Source organism: Mytilus californianus, unplaced genomic scaffold (genome assembly GCF_021869535.1).
Source record: "Mytilus californianus isolate M0D057914Y unplaced genomic scaffold, xbMytCali1.0.p SCAF_3, whole genome shotgun sequence".
NCBI classification, from domain to species: Eukaryota; Metazoa; Mollusca; class Bivalvia; order Mytilida; family Mytilidae; genus Mytilus; species Mytilus californianus.
Window position 1 is genome coordinate 48,888,100 of NW_026262679.1, and position 25,149 is coordinate 48,913,248.

General features: G+C 31.9%; 1 protein-coding gene across 1 annotated transcript in view; it reads left to right on the forward strand.

Moving 5' to 3' along the window:
* The window catches only part of LOC127734757 (uncharacterized), a 63,474-nt gene that overhangs the window by 14,895 nt on the left and 23,430 nt on the right, over positions 1-25,149 (forward strand). Inside the window, exons 2-5 of the mRNA XM_052244765.1 lie at positions 6,806-6,842; positions 9,233-9,388; positions 20,736-20,860; positions 24,443-24,581. Coding sequence (XP_052100725.1) covers positions 6,806-6,842; positions 9,233-9,388; positions 20,736-20,860; positions 24,443-24,581 — 457 coding nt within the window. The remainder of the gene's footprint in view (positions 1-6,805; positions 6,843-9,232; positions 9,389-20,735; positions 20,861-24,442; positions 24,582-25,149) is intronic.

The following is a 25,149-nucleotide window of genomic DNA, read 5'->3' on the forward strand; positions in this document are numbered from 1 at the left end:
ATGTATTTTGATTTTGGACATTGGACCATAATAGGTAAATTAAAAAAATTCAAGTTCTTAGACCACATTCTTTCTGTGTCAGAAACCTATGCTTAGTCAAATATTTAATAACAATCCAAATTCAGAGCTGTATCAAGCTTGAATGTTGTGTCCATACTTGCCCCAACTGTTCAGGGTTCGACCTCTGCGGTCGTATCAAGCTGCGCCCCAGCGAAGCATTTTATTATTATTATTTGGAAACTTTTAAAAGTAAAACTGACCAGTAAATAAAATTCTAAAAATATATCATCATCGGAAATAGACTTTTGCTGTTATAGTTCTTCTTGAATGACGAGTTTTACCTTTTTTATATGATTTCTTCTGAAACTATAATAGCAGAAAGAGAGAAATTGTAAAGAGCTACAATTTATAATTTTACATAAACCATAGCAGATAGTAAGAGAAGAGTTGTAAACAGTAAAGAAAGTTAGATCTTAAAATTAGTGAAAGTGACCGCAATCGCCCGTCGACTCATTATAGACGTCATTGTCCTTAAATAAATTATTTTTCTAATTTTAGCGTTTTACCAAAGCAACATCATGCTGACATTACTTTTCTTGTATTCAAAGTTTTCGCAGTTTTGTTTTTGTCCAAAGAAATTGGCACAAAGAAATGAATATGTTATAATGGATTTGTTTAATTTGAAATGTTCAATGCATTGGTAACAACCGTTACTAGGTCATCTTGTCAAGCATAAACAGGACAAAAGATTTCTGAGAAGACGCATCGTTGTACTCTAAATCTAGCGCCACCGGTGCGATGGAATAATCGTATCCTGCAATTCTGGCATTGGCAGAACTAATTCTAGTTTTTAAAGACAAAGTCTCTAGCGAGATGAGACAACTATTAAAGTTAAATAGCAAAAGATTATTGCCGTTAAAATGTCGATTAAATTTACGAATGTAAGGATATCTTTTTAAATCTACAGTATAAATTATTATAGGTCACTGAAACACAATATTAATTCTTCTATATTAAATGTCAATGGCTCTACATCTATATCACACTTAACTTATATATAAGCATTTATATGACTCTGTAGCATCAAATCTGCTGACCTGGAAAAAAAATATTGAAAAACACAGCAGATTGAATGCCGCCACAAATTACGAATGGAAACAGTTGAAACGATTAGGGCTAATTCCGGAAAAAGAATTAGTTTCACTTTAATTGCACCAGTTTATCCAAAAATGAAAAACCTAATTAGCTCAGCAAGGATATCGAGCCATATTATCTTTGTGTTCAATTCTCTTAAACAGTCCTCCAGAATAATTATTGTCTTTTTATGGTAATTATGGTCGTATTATGTTGCATGAAAAGGGAAACATAAAATATTGAAATATTACAACTAATCTAAAACAAACTCGTATTTAAAATCAATATATTAAAAATTGGCCAATAAGTGTTGAAGAATACAATATTAAACTTTTTGTTTATAGTAGAATGAAAACATTTTGTATTGATTTTTGTTTTTGTTTTAAAATGAATGTTATTGAAAATGAATATGATTTTGTTTGTCTAGCACACAGATATTTTCAAATATTTTATCTTATTAGACACAATACCGAAATTATATACTGTTCTTGGACAAATCCATTATCATCACAAATCAGTCTTTTATCTGCTGCAAGCGTCTAGTCAATCTTAAAATGATGTGATACTGATTTTTATTAAATTTCCTCTTAAAAAGACTCTCAGACATAATTCTTTTAAGAAAGGAACATAGTAACCATTTATTTTGGAAACATTATGACCCACACTTTTATTTAAATCAATTTGATTTCAAATGATGTAAATTTTGTTTGGGATTCTTTGTAATAGCATCACGTGCCACTCAATCCTTGTTTTAAATGTGTTAGTTCAAATAAAATTCCTGTAAAGTGGAGATAATTCCCATGAAACCGAAAACAATTTCTATTTTTTTTTATGAACAACCTTTTCTTGATAAATTGATCAAGAAGGTTTTCTCTACAACTTGGTCTGTTCAGCATAACTGCTGATTTAGTATATTGTATCTTTTGATTCCGTTCATCATCATTAATTATTATAAACTTATTTTTTGATATAATGATATACATACATCTCACACAATTCCTTTACAAAATGCAAGCTGTATGGCTCATTAATATTTACCACACCACTATGATCCACTATAAGCGCAAAAATGTGTGATGGATTAATTCAGCAAAAAATATTAAGAAGAATTGATATCTTTACGACAAATATACATCTTAACATAGCCTACTAGCCAAATCTGAAAACGCGTGCTTACATCGAGTTTGGTGTGTACCTCTTCAAAGAGAGCAATTTTTGTAGGAAAAATGTTGTGGTCGTCATAACCAAAAAGTAGAGCCTAGTGTCAATCTGTAGCTTGTTGACATTACCTCACAATTGTGTTTTTCACCTGTAGCTTGTTGATATTATCTCATAATTGTGTTCCTCATAACTGATTACGTTTAAAAACATATCATATGATTTCCGTACAAACAACTTATGTTTTCCTTAAGTGTACAAATATTTTTCATTGTATTCCTTTCAACATGTTCAAGGTTTTCTTTATTTATACTGTTTCCTCTAGAATTGTTGATTTTAAACTAAAATCCCGACTCCATTCAATTGTGTCATTTTCTGTACTTGATAAATATCGCCTCGAGTGTACTGAAAGAACATGTGTCGTCTACACCCAAATGAGTAGTAGGTTACTAAGAAAGACCTAATTTTCTTCGCCTTCTTGTGCCATTGCTACGAACCACGTGATTACCCTAAAGTAACTCAAAAGGATTCCGGGAGGACTGGGGAAAAAGGGAGGGGGTGGGTTTACTCGGATCTATTAATAGTAAGGGAGAGTAGTTCCTATACCAGGGGCCCAATCCTTATCATTTACCAGTATTTTAAATCTAAATGTTTTTGCCACGATTAGAAAATATTGGAGCTGAGTATTTATCATATTACTTTATCTTGGTGATAAGCTGCGATTGATTCGTTTAACAACATTAAAAATTAACATAATGTAAACCTTATCAGTCTCTTGTGGAGAGTTGTCTCATTGGCAATCATACCACATCTTCTTTTTAATACTTATCAGATATATTTTGAATAATTAGTCCTTGTTCGATCCAGAAAGTTGTAGTTTTCCGAGTGATTGCTTTAGAAAAAAATGTCGGAATAAGAGACCGTAAACCACTGGGTATATTTCCTAATGAAATATGAATTGGTTTGTTTTGAATATAGAAAGCAGATCATACTCAGTTCAATCAAAGAAATATAAAGTGAGTCAGTGTCTATATCTTGTGTATTAACTTAGTTGTACATATTTTTAAGCTGGGACCGGCTTCTTTCCACTTTCTAACATAAAAAAAAACTGGCCACCACATTATAGCCTATAGTGCTGAAAGTGACGTTAAACACAATCAATCAATCAATCAATCAATCTTTAAGGTTGGAGCGGACCATATATAAACCGCGCTATTTTCCTTAATGGGAACTTGTCACAGACATTTCGGGAACCGATAGTATGTCTATTATATACAAAAAATAGAAAAAAAAAACAAAGAATGATTTGAACTTAAGAAAGTGGACTAAAATATTTTCACTGCAAAATTAGAAAAAAAAAGTCAGTTACATTTTCATAGATCTTATAAAATTGTAATTTTCGAAATTAAATTTTATTTTTAAACATTATTACTGAAATGATGATATATATTTTTTTAATTTTGATATAACAAACTTTAATATCGTATATCTAAAAACTCAATAATGCTTGGTGGTTGAAAGTATTTGTGTTTTTACACAAAAAGTTCCCCCAAGTCATTCACTGAGAAGAATAGATGTTTATTACTTCTACAAATTAAACCGCATCATGTCGTTTATTACTTTTTGGTGTGTTATGTTGAAAAGTAATGAATTTCTAATAATCAATATGCTCTTGTATGAAACCCAATATTTTTATCCAATGTCGAATAACTAACCGCCTATTCATTTGTTCCTTACTGACCCGACTGACATTTTAAAGCTTACAGTGAGAAAAGTGGTGACAACATGTTATCACCCTTGCAAATGGAACTCTTCAATACGAATACGAAAACTTTATTTAGATTCGGTATAGTTATAAACTACAAAACACAGATCTAGAGAGCTTTTGACCGAATACATACAAAAATATTCAAAAACATAAAAACACAGCTCTAGAGAGCTTTTGACCGAATACATACAAAAATATTCAAAAAAATAAAAACACAATCATTCAAACAAACTTAAATTAGAGAAAGCATACATAAAAGTACGCACAACACAAACAGTACAAAGCAAGTTATACATGAAAGCATAAGCAATAAAAGAGCACAGTAATGTAATCTATGTATAGTGAAATAATACAATTTTTGTCATTTTCTCGGCAAGGATGCTATTTATTAGAATATGAAAATAAGCAGATTGTTTCATTGCCAATGAGACAACTATCCAAAATGGACCAAAGGACAAGGATGTAAGAAATTCAAATCACCTTAAAAAAATTGTGAAACAATTTAAAGAGAAAATTTACGTCCCGATTTAAGCTGGCAAAATTAAATGCAAATCAATTATGACAGACGACAACCAATGACATGGCCAACCACTTGACAACAGACACCTGGCTAGGGACAGACACATACATGTAAATACAAACAAAAATGTACGTGGCAGGGTTAAACATGTTTGAAGGCGATCAACCCTCCCCTCACTTGTGACATGTGGTGTACCCTTCCAGCATTAGAACAAATTTTTAGAAATAAACATTCTAAAATTAATCAAAGTAAACACGACGTACGGTGGCGTATAGTTGTTAACTTCTATGTCAGTTTGTCTGTGGTGGAGAGTTGTCTCATTTTCAATCATACCACATCTTCTTATCTTTATATACATGAAGTTGTTATTGTGAAAGTTAGTTAATGAATGATACAAACATTTTAAGAAAATAATCCTCTTATGAAGTGATTTAAGTGGAAATTGGTTCTATCACATAATTGAATTAATTGAATGACCCCACATTTATTCAATTGCCCATGTAGTTTCGATTTGATTTTTATTTGTATTCTTGGACAAACTAATTATGAATATGGACCAGAATAACATTTTAATGTTCCACAAGTTTTACATTCACTATCGACATATAAATCTTTATAGTCTGCAGTTTGTTAATATAACCTCGCAATTGTGTTCTTCAATCAATGCAAACATGTAACATGATCGACACAAGGCAAAGCTTTTTGCTCAAATCATACGGGCGTGTCTTGAAATTATCCAAGCACATGTATTTTTGGTCATGAATTGATGAACCATTTAAAATGCACTTTTAGATTTTAATTTGAATGGTAAAAAACATACCAAATTGAACAGATATTTAACGTTTATTGTGGATTCGTTATCTTGATGAAACAAAAAAACAAATTTTACAAAACTGGTTTTTATACTTGCATATTTTAAGTGTTGGTATTTTTAAAGTTTGTATGATTTAAAAAAAAAACTGATTACGTTTAAAAACATATCATATGATTTCCGTTCAAACAACACGTGTTTCCTTAAGTTTACAAATATTGTTCATTGTTTTCTTTCAAGATTTTCTTTATCTATACTGTTTCCTCTAGAATTGTTGATTTTAAACTAAAATCCCGACACCATTCAATTGTGTCAATTTCTGTTTGTACATGAGAAAATATCGCCTCGAGTGCACTGAAAGACCAGGTGTCGTCTACACCCAAATGAGTACTAGGTTACTCTATTGAATAGAAAGGCCTTCATATGCATATATTGCTGCGAACCACGTGATCCCCCAAAGTAAGTCTAAAGGATTCTAAAATGACTGGGGGAGGGGGTACCGTACTTATATCTATTAATGGTAGGGATTAGTAGTTATAATACCAGGTGCCCAACCCTTATTTTATGCTTATATTTATACTATTACTTTATCATGATTGACATAGTTCAATAGGTATGAAGCTCTGATAATTTGCGGTTCATTCGTTTAACAACATTACAACTTTACATTATGTAAACCCTATCAGATAAATTTTGAATAATTAAGTCCTTGTTCTAGCCCAAAAAACGAGTAGTTTTCCGAATGATTGATTTAGAATATTTTTGTCGGAATAAGAGACGACATTACTGGGTATATTTCCTGATGAAATATGAATCGGTTTGTTTTGAATATAGATAGCAGATCATACTCAGTTCAATCAAAGAAATATAAAGTGAGTCAGTGTCTGTATCTTATTAGTCCCCTACCGACGAAGTCGAGGGGACTTTAGGTTTGCACTCCGTTCGTCTGTCTGTGTGTCTGTTTGTCTGTCCATCCGTCAGTTCGGCAAATCAGTTTTCCACACTTTTTTTCTTCGTGCTTTAAGATATTGATTTGATATTTGGTATATCGTTTTATCATGACAAGTTACAGATCAAGTTCGAATTTTGTTCCGGTCTGATGATTTTGTGTGAGTTATGGTCCTTGGACTTAGAAAATTCACTCAAATAATCAGTTTTCCGCACTTTTTTCGTCATGCTTGAAGATATTGATTTGATAATTGATTATATAGTTTTGAATAAACAAAGAATAATTGAAACTCAAGAAAGTGGACCAAAAGATTTTCACTGCAAAATCAGAAAAAAAGTCTGTTACATTTTCACAGATCTTATGAAATTGTAATTTTCAAAATTAAGATCACGTTCTTTACTAATTCTATTTTTTTCTCTCAGCAGAACAAATTTATCAAAGTAATGTTTTTTTTTTAACTTTCAGAATCGACTATCGTGCTCATTACATACGTATGAACCAGGTAAGATTAGTAGTCAGATATTTTCACACATAATGAATACATTCTAGTGGTTCGTTTCGTATTATTTCCCTGTTAATGGATATGCCACCGTCATAAATCACAAATTATTTAAATTTACTGCGATAAAGAGAGAATATACCAATGGGATTTAAAAAGACATATATGTCACAGAAAACAAGACAATACCATAGCCAAAAAGAAAAAACGGCGAACAGACAACAAGGCTTCAAAACACTACTCAGGAAAGTAGAGACACGAAGACCAACCCAACCAAAAAAAAAAATGATTCCAGGTGCTCTTGAATGATAAGCAGGTTCTGCTCCACTAGTTTCACACGTCGTGTAGTATACATTTTTATCCTACAATCAGCCAATTATAATAATTGTACAAATAACAGTTACACAAATAGTTTTTTGCTTTATATTTACTGAGTCTGCTGTCACCCCGTTCCATGTTGAGCAAGCGGTAATATGAATATTTCTTTTTGCGTAACTGTTCATTTTGGGGTCCTCATCGCGGTCCGCGTTTAAAGGTGTCGATTTCTATGAAAAATAAGAGAACTTTTTGGACTTAAACAACTTAAACAACTAAAGCTTCAAGTGTTGGGTGTAAATTGCAGGAAAAAAACAATATAAGTACAATGTCGAAAATATAAAATGTATTTGTACTCGCTATGTATTTGTTTTCGCTATTCCTGTTTCTAAAGCTCGTACAAATGAATTTTTTTGTCCGACAATGTACATATAATGTATATGTACACCATAAGTCGCCTTCGGTGATGTCACAATCTAGTAAAACTTGAGAGGACGAGACCATGACTCCGACAATTGCAGTTTATCCGTGATGATCTGTGACACATTTATTCCATAACGGTCAACTAAATCATGATGGCGTCCGTGCAGTTGTGAAGTGCTGTTTTCTGTGGACGTAGGAGTGTAGAGTGATTCACGCACCCCGCTTGCATTATTTTAAAATCCTTCATCTCCCCCATATTTCCCTATAAGTAGATTTACATCTATACAAAAAGTCTTATTTCGTGTTGCTCATTGTTGAAGGCTTTCATTTCTGTATTCTTTAATTTTTAGGCCATTTTTCTCTATTCTTTATGGATTTTGCCCATTATTCTCTATTCTTTATATTTTAGCACATCATTATTCTCTATTAGTGATTTTTTGGTCCATTTTTCTCTATTCTTTATATTTTTGTCAATTATTCTCTATTCTGTAAACCCCCATTCACACCTTTATAAAGATACGCATGGTCTACAAAGAAATGGTGATGCCAAAAGTCACCGAACCAGACATCAAATCATTAAAATAATATTTATAAGATTTATTCTGTATTGCTATATTTGAAAGAAAATGATATGATTATTCAAAGGCTTAATTGAAGAGCTTTAAATGATATAAGCCCAAGTTTCATATTTTATAGATAGGCGCTGATTCGAAAATAGTTTTGGATTAATGAACCTTGTACAACTTTTAAATTAAAAATTATAAAGAAAGGTTCAAAATGATGACGTAGTTTGAAGCTATGTTTATAATGACATCCAAAAATACAATACGCATAGTATTGGTTCATGTGAAATGTTGTTTCTTGTTTGTGTTTTTTGACAATTTACGGTTTAAACACGTATCTATTTTCATGCACCAGCCGTAGCGGAGGGGGCATTAAGTTTTACCCTTGTCCGTCTGTACGCACGTCCGTCCGTACGTCCCAAAATTGGTTTTCGTTCTCTAACTTAAGTTTTCCTCAACCAAATGTTATGAAAACTTATACCCAATGCTTATTACCACAAAACACAGATCAAATTTGAATTTTGGTGGCGTCATATTTACCGTTTTAGAGTTATGCCCCTTTACAAATGGAAAAATTGCTGAATTTTTCGTTTCCGTTCTCTTACTTTAGTTTGCCTCAACCAAATATTCTGAAACTTATACACAATGCTTATTACCACAAAACACAGATCAAGTTTGAATTTTGGTGGCGTCACTTTTACCGTTCTAGAGTTATGCCCCTTTACAATTGGACAAATTGCTGAATTTTTCGTTTCCGTTCTCTTACTTTTATTTGCCTCAACTAAATGTTATGAAACTTATAAACAATGCTTAATACCACAAAACTCAGATCAAGTACAAATTTGGTTATTGTCACTTTTACAGTTCTTGAGTAATGTCCCTATATAATGTTATATGCAAGCGGGGGCATCATCTGTGTCCCCTGGACACATTCCACATTTATTTATATATACTTGGTTATGAATTATGTTTTTTTGGTTATGAATTATTCATATTTTATATACTTGGTTATGAATTATTCATATTTTATATACTTGGTTATGAATTATTCATATTTTATATACTTGGTTATGAATTATTCATATTTTGTAGAGTGTGATCCACAGTACATGTCTGCAGAATATCCATTATTATTTGGAGGTGCAAATTCAGAAGCACCAGCTGATTTTCCTTTGAACTTTAGGTCAAAGGTTATTTCCAAAGATGGGACAGTCGGTATCATGCTCATTTGGCAGCAGTATTTTAGAAGTAGGTATCACTGCATCATTTTAGAGGACATAGTAATATCTATTTAAAAAAGAAGTATTTTCAATTATTCAATGTTTTATTTTGTCTAAAAAGTGAACACTGTTGATGTATTGACTTTTTTCTCTCGCCCCTTGATTCTCTTTGTATTTAACTTCGTGGCATCTCTCGTCCCTTGATTCTCTTTGTATTTAACTTCGTGGCATCTCTCGCCCTTTGATTCTGTTGGTATCTAAAATTTAGTTAATATAAGAAACTAAGGTTCCAACTCTCTGAAGACGATTTTGGCTATTCTTTTCAGGTCGCCTTTGCTGATATTCAGGTATTTAAACATCCTTGGGTTTGAAATTCTTGATTTTGAGCGTTCCTGATGAAGATAAATCCAAATAATATCGTTTATATAAAGTGTTATTTAAAGAAAAATGATAGTGGGTATATTTATTGTGAGTTGCTTAATTGTTTTTATTTGTTCTTCGCAATTCTTAAACGAAATAAACTTTTGATAAAAGTGCGTTTAACTTTATCAGCTATTACAACTTTGATTTTAGTCGTAAATATTTAGATATACAATAATTGTATATACAAAAAAATGATGCAAACCGCTCTTTTTTGTTTATTTTAATGGTGATATTTTATGTCGTTTTGGAGATAAAGTATATATACGATTAAGTACTTGTAATCTGATTGGGAATAGCTGAAATGGTCTGCGCAATTGCAGAGGAAGTTTTCGTTTATCGAAATATTCTTTTGAAATGCCTGTGACCTATAGTTGCTTAAATTCACTTCATTTGGACTCTTTTGGATAGTTTTCTCAGGCCAAAAAAAAATAATACATGTGTTTCCGCTAACCCTACCTATCCTAATTTTTAGTGCCTACCCTGACACTTTTTATGCCATTTTGGAACAATCACTGTTAAAGTCAGAATGATTTCCTAGAAGTAACCAGCTGAAAAATGTTTGTAAAATAAATTGATATTCCTACCTACCTACCTTTTTTTTCAGCACGTTAGCGGAAATACATGTATTATTTTTTTTTTTGGCCTGACATTGGCAATCATACCAAATCTTCTTATTTAATATCGATTTAAGCATTGCGAAAGATTATGAATAACTGCAATAAATTAAGATACTTGCCGATGTAAATCTTATATTTCACAGACGCAAATATCCGTTGTTCAGCTATACGCTTACGCGTTTTGATTTTGCATGGTTCCGGAAAATATTCCGTGCAGCCAGTGCTTCTGTACAATATAAAAATAAGGAGATGTGGTATAATGGCAATGAGACAATTATCCACCGGAGTCCAAGAGACGTGGATGCAAGCGACCACAGGTCAACGCACGGTCCCCACAGTGAGCAAAACACATTCGTTAAACGAGATCCTAAACGAGAATACCAACGGCCTGAGCCACGACAAAACAGCAAACATGACAGACAGTGTGTTTTGAATGAGACATACCAATTGTAAATTGTTAGTAAAACTAAACTCTAATAATAGACCAGCTTTAGGCAAAGTTGATCTTAAACTTATTCTGTTAGGGTCAATTTTCGAGATTGATACTTTTCATTTTTTTTTCAATGTACCTTAAAAGTAAAATAACAAAAATACCGAACTCCGAGGAAAATTCAAAACAGAAAGTCCCTAATCAAATGGCAAAATCAAAAGCTCAAACACATCTATCTCAAAACTATCTATAGATTAACTAATGGGTTATTCTTTTTTGCACTTTAAACCAGTATCATTACAAATTGTACATTGTACATACACCCAAGACTTCTCTAATTTGTTTATTGGTCAGTGCGTCTTTTATGTTCTGCTATGTTATAAGTCTTGTCTAATCCAAAAGCAAAGAAAAACAACAGCCAATGATAAAATCCTTACTATTATATTGGTGACAAAGCTGATTTGCATATGTTAAATTTTGTCTTTTACTTAGATACAGGAATGCTTAAAGTATCTACGCAATGTCCGTCTGGGATTGTGTGTCACTTGTCCTTTGATAAGGAAAGTGATTGACAGGTGGAAGGAGAGTTCCACACCGCCTAACTGGAAAAAAGACACCTCCAAAAACATTTCTCGCGAGTAAGCTGATTTAGGACCGTTGCTTATCCGGCCCTTCCAAGCTCTCAGTACATTTTCTCATGGCATTTAAAACCGGTCCCTGTTTTGTGTCACTTCAAAGTTATCCTCTTTTCTTATTCATTTTCATCACCTCGATACAGCCTTTTTTTGCTATTCGAGCGGAAAACACTAAGAATCAATGCTTGTGAAGATCAAGGGCAAAGTATTCCCAGCGGGAAATAATGTTCCATTGACTGTCGATGTAGTTTCATACATATTAAAATGTGTCGTTATAACTAGTTGTCTCTTCAAATCTCATCGCGTATCTTGCCATAAAGACGTATTAGAACTAAATGCTGATCAATAAACTTAACAACATAAACAGCAGTGCATCATTAGTGGAAACTGTTTATTGACTAACAAGACAACGCCTTTAGCAAAACGAACTTCACCACAATTTTAATGACTTTCTCAAGTACAAATAAATGAGTACTGTCAGACTGCGATTTTTGTTACTTCATTATTGTATTTTAGTGTTTGCTTTGATTGCTGTCTCGCGCAATTATTCATGGTACTCCTTGAAAAGGAATTGAAACAACTTGTTCTTTAGGCAGTAGGGACAAGACGAATATAACAGCATGTTCTCTTGTTTGCATTTTGTTATTTCACTAAACCCCGATTAAAGGGAGGGTCAAGATTTGAAAGAAAAAAAGATAAAGTTTTACTCAGCCACATTTCATTGTGCCTGACAGGAAACTTATTTTTGTAATATTGGTTGTAGTATGTATAAATTATGACTGATCTTTGGTTGTCTATATTTAAAGGGGCACTAGCTGTCAAATTCATGTTCACCGATTTGACTCAAGTTATCATATTTGATTTATAACAATGTAAAACATTTATCCAAATTATAAAAAGTCTAAAATAAACAATATTCCGGGCATGGGCTCGATAATATGTAGCTTCGTTTCGTGTGTATTTTAGTCTAGACGCCATCTAATTAACTGTCGAGTTGAAACCGAAGACTTCCGATTGCCATATAAGCGATATAATTAAAACATAAATAAAGATATAAATAGATAGCAGAATCGTGCATTTGGATTTTTCTAGGTCTGTTCAATTTCATATTATAGATTAAAAATATATGTTAATCATCGTTTTTTACTGTATAAGAATGATTTTTTTGTAGATCGAATCAATCAATCAAGTGATTTACCTTTGTTTCATTTTCAATGTTGACATTCTTTTCCTTTAAATAACTGAACACGCACAATGCATGCGGTATCCATCTCTAGCCAAGGGGTTAAATTGATGTTCACATGAATACGGATTCAATGAGGTCGAATTATTCACTTGCAAGTGAATAATGCATCCTCAATGTTTCTTAGCTTATTTTGACAAAATTGAACCATACTGGCTGCTAAAAGTGATATATTATTTCACTTTCGTTAATGATTGAACAAAAAAAATCGTATTTTATATTTTTTATATATCTCGTAGCTAGTGCCCCTTTAATTCTATTCACAACAATTCTAGGATCTGAGCGATTTAGAGGTTATGTGTGCTTTTTGAGTTTTGAGTGTAGTTTGGTTGCTTTCTAATTCAATTTGACGTATACTACATACCTGAAATTCATACGCTAGTTTGAATAGTATGCGGACATTTATGCAACCGTATAGAATACTTGAGGAAAGTAATAAGACCACAAAATTAATTTGAGATTAGCAATACAAGATAAACAATTTAGGTGTTTTGAAAATATACAAGTTTTGAAATAGAAATGATATTCAGACTTTTACCACTCTTACATTTTGAACGTTTTTTGTTTGCTCATTGTTGTTTTTTTGATGGTCGTTTATGTATCTTTTTATTATAATCACAAAGCAACCGATGTGTTAATAAATCCGTGTTCCTTCATAACCTTTTAACCTGGATATTCCCATGTCTAAACAGCTAATTTAGTGCGTTAACTCTGAGGTACTACTATCAGTCGTTACAGCAGGATCAGATTGTTAATCCGTTTTTAATTTAATCCGTAATTATTTTTTGTCATGGCCATGATTCATTAAAGAAAATATAATAATAGAAAGTTAAAACATGTAACCTTTGCACGAAATAAGTTTGCAACCTCGAGTGAACTTAACCAGGTGGTTTTCGCTTTGTTTAATTTCCCATTTCGTTATGTAGCTCCCAAAGCTTATAAATCGTTGCATTTACCATTCCTTTGCTCTTACCATTCATAATGAATGTAAATTAGCAAAATCGGCCTGTATAAATTTATTCGTCCTGTATGAACGTACAATGCCAACAAAATGAACCAAACTTTGCAAGATCTTGCTTTAGGATATACTGAAATATTAAAAGGTGAACTGATTAAACATACCATCTACAAGCCCTTATATACCATTCATAGTGTTACAACCCTAGATTATGCCGACGAGTAAAGGCACAACAGACAAACGAAAGCTTTATTTTATATTTCACGCGGTTCTCAAATGGGTTTAGGACGCTGAACACAATGTTGCTGCCGGTGACGTTTCTATAACCGGAGTTCGAATATCGCTGAAAAAGAACAAACAAAATATTGAAAAAATAATAAAATTCTACGAGCCCTTTCAAGTTATGTTTGTTTGAATAGGATTTATGATTTAGGTAATTCACTGCGGAAATGGCACTTGTATTGTCAATATGAAAATTTTAAGAAACTTGTCGAAATTTATGAATTTGATCTAATCATAGCTTATGGGTAACATTTTAAAAGTTCTCACCGAAAGCTATATTGTACCCACTTTATAGATAAGATCTTTGATCAAATATATTTGTGTGAAGGGTTACGACTCATAATAAAATATTTGATTACAAGATTTCAAAGTAGGACTATGTCTACAGATTGGTAGATTTATCATTTAATGCAAGAAGCTTGAAGCCCTAATGATAATAAGTAAAACAACAGTAAACAATATGGATAGTGATAACTGGCAGATTTATGTCTTATGAACATCTGGACGTATGTTTTATTGTATTAAACACGTGACCATATCATTTATACTTTCTCCTTTACAATTGCATAAATAAATCCTAAAAATTGTTCTATATATTGTGCAATCAAAGTCGGGAAAATAGATACATTTCACGGAAGTATTCTGTTTTGCAAATCCGATTTAAGAACTAGTATCAATACGTGTTTCGTTTCACTTTAACGAAAACATGACTACCAGGGGAATATTTTAATTCTGGTTACTAGTATTTTTTTTCTATTTTATCCAAACTGATAACGATTAACGATTAGTGGATATCCTATGTCGTTCTTGTTGTATTGTCTGTCCAACTTTGACTAATGATTGCAATTTAATTTTTTCCCTTGGTATCTTTTAATAATTTACCTATTGATTTTATTTAACTTTTATGGTCTTGTATAAGCATGCATAATTTGTACTTTGAAATTTGGTTAACAAACTGTTTCAATGAAGAGATGTCTGAGGAGGGGATTGTAAATTGTCCATAAAATAATTCCTGTTGATTACCCGAATAGAAAAATAATTCGTCCAGTTTTTTCTATAAATTATGACAATTTACTGCACCCTTACGATAGTGTCAACCTTTTGAATAAATTGTCAAAAATGAGTGTAAAACAATCAGAATAGTTAAATGATCGACCCTTCAGGATAGACTCTTCTCCAAGAGGGAAGAAACCGATTCTCTTACAAGTGAGAGGTTTAACTAGCTATAAAAACAGTTTTAATCCACTATTTTCTACATAATGAAATGCCTGTATCAAGTCAGGAATATGACAGTTGTTTTTCATTCGTTTGATGTGTTTGAGCTTTTGATTTTGCTTTTGATAATGGACTTTCCGCTTTGAATTTTCCTAGGAGTTCGGTTTTTTTGTTATTTTACTTTTTTTAATGTATTAGAATTTAATCTTTTTTTCTGAATCATTGAATGCAGATAAGATTGATCTCTAATGTTTTGTGTGTCATTTGATTGACCGCCTTGATAATTACAGGAAAATAAGTAAGCAATTTCCTTAAGAATGTGGATTTTTTTTATATTGGTCAATAGGGAATATATATAAATAAAGCTTGGTTACCTTTGTGAAATGTAAATTTCAAGTTTATCTCAACAGAAACAGATTAAATATATATTTCAAAAAATGATAATATGATTCAAAATTGAAAATTTTGATATTTTCAATATTGAAAATAAAATGCATTATATTTGGAATTTAAGTTAACTAAAGTCTTTATTTTTTTTTATATATTTAACATATTTGTTTGATTGGTTTTCTTTGTATCGATCTGATAAGTTAAGCCTTTTTCAACTGATTTTTATAGTTTGTTCTTATGTTGTGCTGTTACACCACTGTCCCAGGTTAGGGGGAGGGTTGAGCGCTCTCAAACATGTTTAACCCGCCACATTTTTTATGAGCCTGTCCCATGTCAGGAGCCTGTAATTCAGTGGTTGTCGTTGGTTCGTGTCTTTTTTCGTAAATTGTTTTGTTATAAATTAGGCCGTTAGTTTTCTCAGGTGAATGGTTTCATATTTTTCATATCGGAACCTTTTATAGCCGACTATACGGTATGGGCTTTTCTCATTGTCGAAAAGCCGTACGGTTCCCTATAATTGCTTACATCCACTTCATTTTAACTTTGGTGGATATTTGTTTCATTGGCAATCATACCACATCTCCTCCTTATTTTTATATCGAATACATTCGATTTTTTTTCTGAAATATTGAATGTAAATAAGTTACTATCCCTAATGTATTGTGCGTCATTTGATTGGGCGACTTTTTTATTATAGAAAACTACGAAAGCAATTTCCTTGAGAATCCGGAATCTTAAATATTGGTCAATTAGGAGTGTCTTGATTGTTTGAATAGAAAAGATAAAAGCTTTCTTGATGAAATATGACTATCAAGTTTATTTCAATAGGAAGAGATGTATCATAGACTTCCCAATTTTATTATCAAGACACACAAATAACAGTACAAATGGAAAAGCAACACTAAATCATACTAGTACAATAAATAAACTCACCATAGATACCAGGCTTTAAAGTTTGTACCCCAGACGCGCGTTTTATCTACAAAAGACATTCATTAAAAACCACATGCAGCTCAATGAAAACGTCATCACAACATCATGCAAGAACAATTTATTACATAAAAAATACATTTCTAAACAATAGAATATCATGTATAGTACAGTTGACACATCACACACAGAACAGATGACTATGTCACATTTTACAAAATAAGTGTGTTCTGTACAATTACTGAAGATACAGTCAGTTATTATACAGTAATGCCAACGACTAAGCTCCACCCCCCTTGCGTTGTAAGAAAATGTATCTAAATAACAGTGATTGCGATTTCAAAGAAACAAATCAACTGCCATTCAAAAAGTAATATACAGCGGTTCATAGGACGCAGCATAGTTCAATGTTTAGGAATATACCACACAAAGCCCAGTCAGTGTGTAATAGGACGTCATGCACTGCGCAGTTCATTTTGTACATTTATGAATTATTAACAAACTAAGGTTTCAACTCCCTCAGGCAAAGTGACCTTAGATGGATTTGGCTATTATTGTTAGGTCATTGTTTTTGCATATAGCTTTTTAACTGTTTCGGTTCTTATATAAACTTGGCTTTCAGATATTCGGCATTGAGCGTTCCTGATGAAGGCAAATCCAGAATTGCGCTTCTGACGCATGCCATATACTATTTAGTGGCTCTCTATTTTATATCTTTATGTAATTGTGTACTGTATATTATTTAGAGATGAGACGGAAGCACTTTATACATTTGGTGCGTCCAAAGTCAAAAGCGCTTTCGTCAGGAATTCACCTTATCGGCATGTGTTCGCAATTGCTGGACATCACAGACGTCACATGAGAAAATGTTTGCACACCACAAAGGACGAGTGGTTGTTGTATGACGACAATAGTTCAAGTGTTGCAAATTCTTAGGTGAAGTGTCGTAGGTACCCAAATAGCGATATTAAACGTCTATTCTCAAACCCATGAGTTTATGTTTTAAACATGATTTTTATCATTTTGGGTTTGAGCATTGACCATACTTTCTTAAAGTGCTTAAAAATGTCACACAAACGTGACCTGATGAATCTATGAAAACCTGCGTGATTAAATGCGACACGTTGACACATAGAATCGTGTAACAAGTGTTTGTTTATTGATTGTTTTAAGCCTATATTCATTTACTTTATCCACTTTCATATTTATAGTGTAATACATATGTCAACCAGAATGAAATTGCAATTAAAACTCGATTTAACTATACGGATATTGCCACGAAGCCTAAGCCAAAAACATTTTGATTAAAAACAGTCATCAGAATATTTATGAACATCCTCATCCTGTCAACTCAGATATTTGTATTTTTCTTTATATATACTTGGTATTAGTAGAGATATTTAACTGATATGGTCTTTTTTTATCTAATTTTATTTACTCAAATATAGTTATATGAACTGCGTAAAAATAAAATTGCTTATTTGCCGAGTGAAATATTCGATTTTTCGTATTCTCTCACAGTTCCTATCGAAATCTTTTTACATTTAGCAGACTGTAAAGTAAACATTGGTTGCCCTCTTATCTGATCTTTAATAATAATACACTCGAAGGTTTTCTATTTTCATCAAGGGTACAATTTAGAATTGTGAAACTATTTTCCAAATTGCATGTTTATACAGAGTGCATGCATTTATGTAAACAATCCCACAGGGATTGTCCGACAAAGGACATTAAGTTTATCGAAGAATTTGTTCATAAACACTTATGACATTCACCTTGCATGATTAATACATTTGTTTAGCAATTTTGTGTTATTTATGCCTTTTTGAAAATTTTAAATAGGGAGTACTTTCCTTGAACAATGCAGCTTTTAAGATGTTTTGTTTTAACTAAAGTGTTTTCACATATTTTCATCGACTGTATAAAACAAGGACACGCATTTAAGGAGCATATAGCGCAGCCAGACTCGACTATTTCAAAACTGTCTGGTATTTTCAAAACTTAGCTTAGAATGAATTAACAAACAAAAAAACATGTAAAAAATAAATATAAAATCCGTATTAATCGGTTGATTAAAAGATAACAATTTCTGTGCGTACGTCATTTATTGTTTCTGATTAGCAATCATCAGGTGTCTTTGACATCTAGAGGTGGGAAAACCAAACATATAAAACGCTTACTGATATAAACCCCAAAAGGTCTATTTAGGCAACAGTAGATTATCGATGTTTTAATCTGATTACTCGATTAAGAATACATATCAAAGTATCGATGCAACTTTGCCTAATGAATTTGCGAACTTGGTTTCTTTAGTGCATACATATAATCTATGAACGGGAATAGAAGTGATATAATTAGAACTGTTATTATATTGGCCATTCCAAGCCACTATTTTGTTCCAAATTTTATGAGCAATACATTCACTCAAAGAGATATTTTACACACATTTACGTCTTTGAAAAAAATAAATTTGGTAGCAAAATATCTTATTGAGTAACGCTGTTGCTCTAATATAAATACTAATGACAAGATCTTGAAATGGCTATTTTTGCAGTTTTTGCTTATTGTACTAAATGTATTTAAAAGTTTAAAATCCCTAATTTTAGTATGTAAGACAAAGTTAAAAAAAGAAATATGAATAATGATGTCCTACAGAGTAATGTGTTTGTTATTTGGTAGCTTTATAATACTTTTTTGATTTTCGAATTCAAGGGGCCAACATAGTGGTCTTATCATACCGTTTCCCTCACAGTAAAAATGCATCATTTAAACTATGTCAATACCGGATGAAATGCTCGGGCTCTGTTAGTTCACCAGCGGTTCCGAACAACAGATTGAAAACAGTACGATTCAAATGTGCGCACACGACTCCTAATGGGAATAAGCTGTAACTTACTGGGTCAGTTATGATATATTTATGTTTAATTTAAGAATTAATAAATAACAACAACAACAACGACCAAACACGGTTAGCAGAAGATTGTCAAAATTTTACATAATAAAAATCCAAGCAGAAAAGTTAGAAATCCAAATTCTAAAAATAAAATTAAGAAGTACAAGATAATTATAGGAAAGCATTTGAAACAAAAAAAAAAACAAAATCAAAATATTTTTTGCCAAATCTATGCATGGGGAGTAGATAAAACCTTAGTGTTTTGAATTATGTTAACAAAACAAGGCATTCCTTAACGAAGCATTGATTAATACTAAAAAAAAAGCTCAGATATGAATTGCATTTTTAAAGCCTGTGTCGACTCTTTGTCATGACATATCGTATCAGTCGGATAAGCAGACTGGTGTTCGAATTATTATTTTCCTTTGGATTATAATTTTTTTCTTTTCATATATTAATATAATCGTCTTGTTTGTCGTTGATTCTTGTTCACATTTTGTCCACTGCCCTCAAAAACTAGGTTTACAAAAAAAACTACAAAATTGTTGCTTCTTTTTATTAGGATTAAAATTAACTTGTCAGGCATGGTGCATCTCCTTTTTTTTTTAACTTGGACACTTTCCGGTCTGAAATAATCCATATAATCTTTACCTTCTATTCATAGGATTGTATCTTGATTTAAAGGGTGGTGAAGTTATATCCTCGAGTTCTGCAAATGCTAAATTTAAATAGTAGAGGTGTCATCGGATACTGATTCACGTTTAGTTTATGGGATCTACTGTTGAACACTTTGATTTATTCTTCTATCGCACTGCAGTTTATGTGTGTAAAAGATGGAATTGTGTCATTGAATTTGTATTTTAAAAAGATATATTAAGATAGTAACATTGTGCAAATTAAGACCAATAAATGAATAATAGATACATAAATAAATTGATAGAATTAAAATTATGAAAAACTCCATTGAGAAAATAGCAAATGCTGCGTTTTATTTGTTTTAGCAAACTGTTGTAGTTATATAATACCCAGCACATCTTTTTAATCAAATGATATGTAGATAATGCTCTTCCCTATTTTAAGGATCGGCTTCTTTGCTTTGTGACATCCTGGTTTGAGGCTTTTCATTTTTTACCATTTTCTTTCAAATGGTTTCCCTATGCCCTGTGTTTCTTAACACGTTACCACGTTCATTTATTCATGCATTCGTAAAGAGAGTTTCGATATTTTTGACTGATATGTTTAAGATTTATAGTGTTACACTTATCTGGTTATAAAAAAATATCTAAAACAGATTGTTCAAAGATGTATGTACTATGAATATTTGAATGTTTGTCACTTACCAATATACTTTCGTTACAGGTTATAACCCAGTAATTCAGGGATTTCAAATTGTCATGGAAGGAAAAGATGGTGTCGATTTTGGAAGTGGTAGATGCTTGATATTACAGCTTCAAAACAAAACAAATATAGTTCTGGATTCATTTGTAAGTCTAATAACTTCGAAATTAGTATTGAGTATGCGAAAGGGTTGTTTTCATGTGTTTTCGTTCTGACTGGACTTTATTCAATCGTATTTTGTTGGAGAAGATTGAGAATTCTTTGTTCAGTTCAACACATTTTTTTATTGCAAAATCATACTGTTATATCACGCTTTTCCTGGCTCATTCATGTGTGTTTTATTACCTCTATTTCTCCCTCTTTGGATTCTTACTTTGGATTTTAGCATCCTACGCAGTAAAACCCTCATTAACATTTAAACTGTGTGATTTTTTTTATCTATAAAAATATGACTAATACGTATATAAAGCAATAAAAGAAAGGATAGATATTACACCTAAATAAAGTTGAAGACATAGAAGTGGATTTTTATGAACATTATATGATTCGTAACTAATAAACTCATCATAAATACCATCCTTAAGATTTTGTACGCCAGACGCGTGTTTCGTCTACAAAAAAACTCATCAGTGACGGTCGAATAAAATAAGTTAAAAAGGCCAAATAAAGGAATAGTTTCCTAAAAGTTCTGACATGGTCTAGAATATTTAAGTCTTTGGCATAGTATTTTCTAATAAAGGTGAATAAAAATTATAATTCAACTTAAAATATATTACAACGACTGGAAAGAGATAATTAAACCTTGTAATGTGTGTAAGAACTGGTTATCAGGATAGAATGGATATGCCGAAAGTGTAAGATCATAGGAAATTCATATTGATCATCTTGTATTCTAGGACACATTTTGCTACATCGGCATCAGCACTATCGTAAAAAAATATTAAAGTACGATACCTTATTATTATTAACTTGAAGGTATCATAAATATATAAAACAACGCTTTCGTTTCGTGATTACAAAGTTTCAGTATATTCAAACTTGTACAATTTTTAAAGAATCCTGATATCGTGGACGATTAATCACTTATTGTCCCTTTTAATGCATCATCAATTCTTCTGATTTTCATATTTCGAAATTTTTGGGCAACTGAACATTGAAGCATCATGAAGTTTAATTGGAAGATATAATTTATATGTGTACTACTTTCATAATAGTTTTTTATCGGGTTGTACAGAGTCGAATATCGGCTTTTGGTATGGTGGTTGGGGATAATATACCTAACAATAGATATCTTTTTCACTTTTCAACAGATTGTACAGTAATTGTTACCCCCTTCTTCAGTTATTATCTCTGACCATTGAAATTTACATATGCAAAGGATTTTTGCTAATATCTTCGTCGAAAATGAGGAAGTTTTGTTGTTCGTCGAAATTGTTGATTAATTCTTAATCAATTATTTTGTGAACACATGACATTTTTATGACCCTGCTGCAGCGGATGGGGCATTAAGTGTTACCCTTGTCCGTCTTTACGTACGTACGTCCCAAAATTGATTTTCGTTCTTTAACTTTAGTTTGCCTCAACCAAATGTTATGAAACTTATATACAATGCTTATTACCACAAAACACAAATCGAGATTGAATTTGGGTGGCGTCAATTATACCGTTCTAGAGTTATGCCCCTTTATATATTGAAAAATTGCTGATTTTTCGTTGCCATTCTGTAACTTCAGTTTGCTTCAACCAAATGCTATGAAACTTAAATACAATGCTGATTACCACAAAACTCAGATCAAGTTCGAATTTAGGTGGCTTCACTTTTACAGTTCTTTAGTTATGGCCCTTTATAGCGTTATATGCAAGCAGGGCATCATCTGTGTCTCATGGAAACATTCTCCATTTATTTATATATTCAAAATCTCTTAGCTTTAGTGACCAAGAGATTTGCAGTTCCACAGAATGTGTTCATAAACATTGATTTTATTCATTTTGTTTAAAGGAGAAATTTAATTAGGCACCTCTGTGTTCTTTAGACAACTCTCCACCAGAGACTAAATCACACAGAAGTTAACAACTATAGGTCACAGCACGGCCTTCAACAATGAGCAAAACCCATTCAGCATAGAAAGCTATTAAAGGACACAACTGATCAGATCTATGCAAAGCAGAAAAACAACTTACAAAAACACTGACCGAATGTTGCAGGGTATTCTTTCATCCTCCACAACAAATAAGACACAAAGTACAGATCTGAGAGTACTTTTTTTGGAAAAATGTACCTTTTAATATATTAAGTCTTTAATTATTGTGATTGCACATTTGTGGAAAATGTCAATATATTATATTATATATCCTCATTATAGCGAGCAACATATTGTGCAACTCTGATATTTTCGTAAGTCTCTGATCAACTTGAATCAAAATAAAGGTGAAGGTATAATAATGCCATCCTTTTTGGCCCCATGAATGCAAAAATAAAAAAAGTATTTTTAATTTACCAAATAACTTCCTTCAGATGTGTCAGTATTTATATTTTGTATACTATTTTTGCATTAGGGTTGTTAAATTCTTGAATTCAAAACTGCATAAATTGTAAAAAAAGAAAAGAACCCTTTTGAGATTTTGTCACTTATATTTAGGTATGAGCAACATCTTTACCCAAAAAGACATTTTGCTACAAGATGTATTTTACACCGATATTAACGAGTGTAAACTATATTTTTGGGTAACTGTTGTTCATATCTATTTTGTCAAAAACTATGTATAAAATAGTAAATTTAACACAAATAAGTCAATTTCTACATGGATTTGACATCATAGTGACATCACTCTATATCGGTACTTTGTGTCTTTTTATCTTTTTGTCTTTTTGTTAGTTGGTTTTTGTGCCTCGTACCGGTCTAAGCAGTGTAAGCCCTTTCAAACTGAATTTTAAATAATTGTGCATATAATATACTGTTACACAACTTTCCCAGATCAGGGAGAGTGTTGAGCGACGTGTAAACATGTTCAGTTCTGTCTTATTCTGTATATGCCGGTCCCGAGTCAGGATCCTGTAAATTAGTGGTCGTCCTTGGTTGCTGTCAGTCATATTATTTTTCGTTGCTGTTTCACCATAAATCAGTTTTCTAGTTTGAATTGTTTTACATTTTGTCATGTCGGGACCTTTTATATGTTACTATACGGCATGGGTTTTGCTCATTGTTTAAGGCCGTACGTTGACCTATAGTTGTTTAAATTCGCGTCATCTGGTCTATTGTGGATTTTGTTTGTCATTAGCAATCATCTTATTTTTTTTGGCCCCTACAATTTTTAAATTATTGAACTTTTTTTAAACCTGTAAATTAATTCAATTAAATTATTGATGATTTGATTGGTCAGTCTATTATTTTTTAAGTATAGTGTTTTTCGTCTTTTTTGTCTTTTTTCGTCTTTTGCAATGTTTCGTCGGGTTTTCTTCTGTCTGTCTTTTTTTAATATAGAATTCATTTTCTTATTATATGTAATTAACTAGAATTTCATCCCAGCTTTATTGAAAAAGTTATACCTTTGTGTTGTACATTAAAAAAGAAATAAAGATCTCTTGGTTTTAATTTTTTTTAGACCGTGTCAACTGCTAAATAGTACTTAAATATTTTTCATTTATAACAACAAAAACATTGTAATTCTTCATTTATAACAACACAACATTGTATCATGATTTTCCATATCAACTTTTGTTCTTGTAGGAAACATTTTACCTCATGATAGATGGTGTTCAGCCGATGTCTACTTATGGCTTCCTTCTATACAACTTACCTCGCTACAATCCGTTTCAACAACAGACACACAGATTGGAAACAGATGTGGACACGACTAAATTTACTGGTTTGTAGAAATTCGATTTAAGAAAGTTTAAACTGGGCATTTAAGAACAATGTTTGAAAAATATTGTACATTTTCAAATGAAAAACTCGAAAAATATAACAAAAATAACAAAACTAAAACCAATCGCTTTTTATCTCACTTGGCCAAAAGGGCATGTTTGATTTTTTCTTATCACTTGATGTGCACCATTCGTCGTCTGTCTCCACGCATCCGTCAACTTAAAAATCTTCCTCTCTGAAAGTTCTTGATAAATACAAAAATGCCCTTAAGACGACTCTCCGCCAGACACAACATGACGAAGAAGGTCTAGAAACCCTAGAAACAGCTAATTGCTATAATATCTTGATACATTTATGATCGGCTTGAAGAAATATTGTTGATAACTTCATCAACCAGTTCCACTGAACATCAAAACATTTACAAAAACACTAAATGATAAGTTTAACTTTTCCACAAAAGTATAGTAGTATAGTACAGTAAGTAGAGTGTTTCGCTGTAAGATTAATTTACGTCAGGTTTTGTTTTGTGATTTTTTTGAGAGTTAGACATTTTGATGCAGAAGAATTTT